The sequence below is a fragment of the Sinocyclocheilus anshuiensis genome, unplaced genomic scaffold (genome assembly GCF_001515605.1).
Source record: "Sinocyclocheilus anshuiensis isolate Anshui unplaced genomic scaffold, SAMN03320099.WGS_v1.1 scaffold300, whole genome shotgun sequence".
NCBI lineage: Eukaryota > Metazoa > Chordata > Actinopteri > Cypriniformes > Cyprinidae > Sinocyclocheilus > Sinocyclocheilus anshuiensis.
The window spans coordinates 1,658,063-1,664,514 of NW_015557379.1; the positions used below are offsets into that span (position 1 = coordinate 1,658,063).

Consider the following 6,452-nt stretch of genomic DNA (forward strand, 5'->3'; position numbering starts at 1 on the left):
GCTGAACTTCCTGTCCGCCATTTTGATTTATGTTGAAATCCTACTTTTTTTAACTCCTCGCCACTCGTTGGTCCGATTTTCACCAAAATCGAGTCAGATGATCTTCAGACTGTGCTGACAGGAAGTTATGGATTTTGTGTTGATAGACAAAACCGTTTTGGTACAGCGCTGCTACAAATGTTAGGTATGGTGCCAAAATGACTCTGAGGCTATATCTCTTCAAAGCTTTGACATAATGACAACAAACCTTGTATGTGCCATTGTCACCTCACACAGAACACACCAAAACGATTTGATTGCAGCGCCACCTGTTGGTCAAAACTGATAAGCCATTTAATCATATTACTAGTGGTTGTATTTATGATTTTTCAGCCATTTCAATTACAATTATCCTAAAATTGCTTTTATTACTCGTTGCATTTGGTCTGATGCTCCATGCCATGCTTAGCTCCTCAATTTGCCTCTGGAGTGCTTGGCCCCGTGATTGCTGCTTGCAGCTATATTTCAAAATTAAACTTGGAAGATATGTTTTCAAACATGTTTATGATTGCTAATTATGTATTCGTTTGTCTTGGTAGTTTCCAAATTTGGTGGTACAGAAATGAAGAACTTGTGGACACATTAATAAGAGGACTCATTATGCATGAATGTATTTGTGTGTGTGTGTGTGTGCTTGAGAGGTTAGACATTGCTTAAGTAAACAATTTACAAGATAAAATGTCCTTGAATGGAAAGCATTGTGCTTTCTTAGAGACAAATCATACAAAACATCACCAAAGAAATTTCCAAGCCCCTGGAAATCAAGGCTGGATTAAATTACTTTTGTGGAAGCAAGAAAAACAGAGAAGAGTTTGTTCAGCCTGACAATGACAAACTGATACACCACACCACCACCTAATGCAATATATAAAAATAACCTTATGGTGACTTTAATCTACAATCCCATGTTATTCATCTGCTTTTGAATGTAATAAAAAATTCTGCTTTCTAAAAGAAAAAACACTGGCTCTGTACATATTTACAATAATTTTATTCATTTAAACCCACAGTTGGATGAAGTTCAGCTACTTTTTGTCAGAAAGAGAGACGTGGATTACATTAAAATGTAACATTCTTTTAGCATGTAGAAATCACAGAATCTCTAATTTGTTAGTTGACAGACGAGTCGAATTCTCTGACTCGCATCTCATCTTATTCTCCCATAACCACTGAAATAATAAGAAATTGTGCTTTTTAAAAACATTAACATTTTTTTATACAACTCCCACATGCCCAAACATACACAGAGAGTGAACTTAAAGCTCCAAAAGCTACAAAATATATACAGTTGTTCTCAAAATTATTCACACCCTTAGTAAATATGATCAAAGAAGGCTGTGAAAATAAATCTGCATTGTTTATCCACTTGATCTTTCATTCAAAAAAAATAATTGTTTAAGTGAAAGTGGGGGAAAATCACATAATGAAATAAATATTTTGCTCTAATACAGTAACAGGACGTGTGTCTATATGGTCCTAATGCACGGTGAGGAGGAGAGTTTGAGTGGCCAAAAAGACTCCAAGGATCACAGCTGGAGAACTGCAGAAAATAGTTGAGTCTCGGGGTCAGAAAACCTTAAAAAAAAAAAAAAACAATGTTGTTTGGGAGGGTTTCAAGAAAAAACTAGAAAAGAAAACGCTCTCATCCAAAAACAAACTCCAGCATATTTATTTACTAGACACGACTGGAACTGTAAACGGGACTGGGTTCAATGGTCAGATGAAACTAGAGAGATGGCATAATGGATTCTATAAAATACCAATGGATAAAAAATTAAAAACTGACTGTCCATGCTAGAAATCTTATAATGGGCCATGGTTGGATCCACAAACAAACATCAAAATCAAAACAAAAATGGGTCACTGAGCACAAAACCAAGCTTCTGCTATGGCCAACCCAGTTCCCTGACCTGAACCCTATAGAAAATGAGTGTGGTGAACTGAAGAGGAGAAGCACTATCATTTCAGGCATTATAGGTGAAGACTCAGAGCTGTTCTCTTGGCAAAAGGAGGTTGCAAAAAGTATTGGATAAAAGGGTATGATTAATTGTGACCAATGTGTATTAGAGAAAAACATTTATTTCATAATGAGATTTCTCTCCCATTTTAAATTCTTATTTTCCAATGAAAGGTTAGATTTTAGTCAATTTTTAAAATCAAGGATTGAAGATACAGATTAATTGTCACAGCCTTCTTTGATCATATTTACCAAGGGTATGAATAATTTTGAGCACAACTGTATCCAGGCTTCCCACAGTCAAGAAAAACTCAGAGAAATAGGCTGTTTGGTTTTACTAGTTGCACAGAAATTAAAAATATTGACAGTGAATATACATGTTTCTAGTTATGCTCAGCTATAAGAAACTGCTTGTGCTCAGTGCAATCTGTTTAATATTTTCAAATTAAACAACTGAATGACTGGAAAAAAGCGTGGGAACCCATATAACGCAATATCAATTTTTCAAAAGTAAGATGTAAAATAAAGCGCTCGTAGTGATATCAGCTGACTGAAGGTTGAGCCGCAAATATGAAAGGAGTATGTTCTCAAATCTGCACATTGCACAATTTCAAAAGATTTTTCCCCTGTGTGGCCACACAGGAAACGAGACAAAGGAAGGAGGAACATATTTAAGAACGGGAGTCAGCTGAGGAGTTGAAAAGGGGAGAGAAAGAAATAGAGAGTGCAAATAAGCAGCAATAAGTACAGAGGAATTGTGTGTTGATGGACTGTGGGATTTGTTTGAAGGAAAGGGATCTTTACTGCCAGAGGTCCTCAGTTCGGCCAAACTTGAACACCAGACCACTGCAAGAGAGAAGGAGAATCAAAATTAGAACTTAATCAAATTATCATAGTTTCACTTGAAAAAAAAAAAGTTATTTATTATAAATTACATGAATACTCAAAATCTCAGACCACTAATGCAGTTAATTAGAGACTGGGCAATAGTTGTATATCCATGACTCATTCAAAATGAATTTTATTAAGCTTTCTGGAAAGTATTTTGATGATTATTCAATGTCTCGTCAGTGGAAGTGTTTTGATAGCATCAGTAGCAAAAATAAAGCAAATAATTGAAGCAAAACGTCAGCAAACATACACAGAGAATGAACTTAAAGCTCCAAAAGCTACAAAATATATGTCCAGGCTTCCCACAGTCAAGAAAAACTCGCTGTTTGGTTTTACTAGTTGCACAGAAATGAAAAATATTGACAGTGAATATACATGTTTCTAGTTATGCTCAGCTAAGAAACTGCTTGTGCTCAGTGCAATCTGTGTAAAATAATTTTACACGGACAATAATAGTCTCTTTTTCATTTGTGCATTCATTTCAATTTGAATTACTTCTTTTTGAACAAATTGTTCATTTCGGATTTTTAAAGAAACAAGAATTTTGTCTAGCAAGGGCACATTAAATCGATTAAAGGTGACAGCAAAGACATTTATAATGTTACAAATAAATATTTCAAATAAAGTGTTCTTTTGAACTTTAGGCAAAGAAAAAAAGTATTACAGTTTAACAAAACTATGAAGCAGCTCAACTGTTTTCAACATTGATAATAATCATAAATGTTTCTTGAGCAGCAAATAAGAATGATTTCTAAAGGATCATGTGACACTGAAGACAGGAGTAATGATGCTGAAAATTCAGCTTTGATCACAGCAATAAATTACATTTTAGAATAAGTAGAAAACACTTTTTATTTATAATAATAATTCACAATATTACTGTATTTACAAACTTACCCAAAGAAGATGAAAGCATTTTGGAAGAAAACCGCAATACCAGGATACACTGACAACTCCTTATGATCTGTTCAATCATAAAGAAAAAAAATGGAAAAACAATCAGCAACTGTAAACAAACAGAAACCTGAATCATCTTATTCTATAAGGGCAAAATCAGTCTTATTCTCTCACCAGTCACAACAAAACCACCAAACAGAATCCACATAGAGGCGATGAGAGACCCGAACGCCAACATGAACCCGATGAAGAGCCAAACCCTGGCACCTACACACATTCAAAGCACATTTCGGTCATGTAGTATTTCAATATCTACAAGAAATGCATCAAGTTAATGCTGTCTCGTTGCGTATGCAGGACGTACCTGTCTGTCCCAAGCAGCCCTCGCTGTAGCTGTCGCCCCTCACCTGGCCATTTGACACCGCATTGATCCTGCATTCAAATCAGTCTTATTTTAGTCATTAACTTAAGCAAAAACAAACTATTTCAATCCAAGTAACTTTTATGAGTACATGAGTTTATGACTTTTTCTTTTGAGTTCATGAAACTGAGTCATTCTACGTCATCTGAATAGTTTCATTGTTTTGAGCTTAATGAACTTGTTTCTTTTAAATCAGATGTACTTCGATTTAACTGAACCTGGCTGCAATTTCTATTTCCCAGCATGCTTTGCCATGGCACTCGAAAGGTAGAGGAAATACTAAAGTGTTACATACTGTTTTTTGCTAGATTAATGTAAAATAATTGGGAGGATTAGTATTGTTTTGCTATGCTAATTTAGAAGAGTTTCTGTTTTGTTGGGTTTCTCATTGTGACGAGTGGAGCATGGTTTCAGAACAGAAATATGTGAAATGTTTCATACCGCCTTACTCATTCAGCAGTTACTATGCTTATCAAAGCATTGTGTTGTCAATTAGCAAGTTAGCACTGACTGAATTAGCTAGTTACAGCTAGTTAAGTTTCCAATACTGAAAAAATAAATTTTAAATTGAGATTACATGATAATTTTAAGTTAGCTTACTCAAATATTTCAAATTAGGAGCAATTCATATAAAATAAAATTGGCCTGTTCTGCTTGCTTAAACTTTGAATTTCCTAACTTAAACATTTTGATGTAAATTAAGTAAAGAAATTCGAAACTTAGTTAAGAAATTAAGACATTTTTAAACTTAGTTTTTTTCTTTAGTTTTGCAAACTTATTCAGTTCTACAGTGTAGCTTTTATTGATAGTTTGAAGTTGTTTTAGATTCTGTTTTCATTTTTGAGTTAAAACTTTTGCAATTTTTTGTTGTGTTTTTGTAACTTTTATTATTTCTTTTAAAGGGGTCATATGATGTTGCTAAAAAGAACACCATTTTGTGTATTTGGTGTAATGAAATGTGTTTATGCGGTTTAAAAAACACATTATTTTCCACATACTGTACATTATTGTTTCTCCTCTATGCCCCGCCTTTCTGAAACGCGTCGATTTTTACAACCTTCACGACATGGCGGCGGCGGCGGTGTTAGAACGAGCCGTTTTAGGTAGGCGTGGTTGACTCTTAACTTTGAGACTTTAGTCTTTGCAACTTTACAGATCTTCTTTATGCACCAAGAGCTTGTAACACTCCAAAGAGAAAGGAAAAATTGAAATCGCATCATATGTCCCCTTTAAATGTCTATAGTTTTTATTCATTTTTATTTAGTACATCAAATTAAACTAAATGATAAATGTAGCTGAAATAATAAAAAAAAAAGTTTTGTAATAAGTTGTAAGTTACAGTTAAATATAAGTTATGGTTTAGTTTTACTTAACTATAATAACCCTGATTCAAATCCATAGATAGTGAAACTCCACAGGCAGTTTATCAATGCAGTCATTGTACAGTAGTCACGGCGCAACCCTGTAGTTAAATCAGTGCTTAACAACAGGAAGTAAGATCTGGGACAGATCAAATTATGTCACAGCGTTGGTCTGGCCGGACACAATGAGAACAAAGACTTAGTTCTCTTCATTAAAGGGAGTGCCAGCGAGAATCTGTACAGGTGTAACTCACATGAGGAAGGCTATAGTCGCTATAACCCCACAGGTATGATATGCATGGTGGAACTGTTCCTCTTTAGGGTACATTATCGCAGCATCGATAATGATCCACCAGCCTGTGAAAAACTGCACGTGTGTACAGTGCGAGAAGAAAGACTGTTAGTTTGGGGATCGCTGGATATTTTAGAGAACACAAGATTTATTGACTTACCAGAACTCCGGCTGCGATGGAGGCGATGGTGTTTCTCTTCTCACCCCAGTCCACATTACACTCGCAATCACCACATCTGATCCCGTCCAGAAACCCTGACATGCTTCTGATCTGACCTGACCCTTCAGATAAATATGTTACTTTTGAGATGTTCTGCTGGTTTTCATAATAAAAAGACTTATTCACATTGCGTGAAGAAGTGAATGATCATATAGTGAATCATACAATGACAAATTTGGGCAGAGAAATGGATATTTTATTTCAAATATTTAATTTAAAAACACCTTCCCCATCTATCTATCTATCTATCTATCTATCTATCTATCTATCTATCTGTCTATCTATATCTATCTATCTCTATCTGTCTATCTATCTATCTCTATCTGTCTATCTGTCTGTCTGTATGTCTGTCTGTCTGTCTGTCTATCTATCTA

The 6,452-nt window shown here is 34.9% G+C and overlaps 2 protein-coding genes across 5 annotated transcripts in view; one reads left to right on the forward strand and one right to left on the reverse strand.

Moving 5' to 3' along the window:
* Window positions 1–1,410, forward strand: part of LOC107679155 (ammonium transporter Rh type B-like) — a 10,986-nt gene extending 9,576 nt beyond the window's left edge. For all 4 annotated transcript variants that reach the window (XM_016474622.1, XM_016474618.1, XM_016474621.1 and 1 more), the window contains one exon: window positions 579–1,410. In XM_016474622.1, the coding sequence (XP_016330108.1) occupies window positions 579–605 (27 nt within the window). In that variant the 3' untranslated portion in view covers window positions 606–1,410. The remainder of the gene's footprint in view (window positions 1–578) is intronic.
* A 712-nt stretch (window positions 1,411–2,122) lies between these two features.
* Window positions 2,123–6,452, reverse strand: part of tmem50a (transmembrane protein 50A) — a 6,595-nt gene continuing 2,265 nt past the window's right edge. The window contains exons 2-7 of the mRNA XM_016474631.1: window positions 6,019–6,140; window positions 5,821–5,933; window positions 4,149–4,216; window positions 3,959–4,051; window positions 3,785–3,851; window positions 2,123–2,842 (exon numbers count right to left, since the gene is read on the reverse strand). Of these exons, the coding sequence (XP_016330117.1) occupies window positions 2,797–2,842; window positions 3,785–3,851; window positions 3,959–4,051; window positions 4,149–4,216; window positions 5,821–5,933; window positions 6,019–6,120 (489 nt within the window). The 5' untranslated portion in view covers window positions 6,121–6,140 and the 3' untranslated portion in view covers window positions 2,123–2,796. The remainder of the gene's footprint in view (window positions 2,843–3,784; window positions 3,852–3,958; window positions 4,052–4,148; window positions 4,217–5,820; window positions 5,934–6,018; window positions 6,141–6,452) is intronic.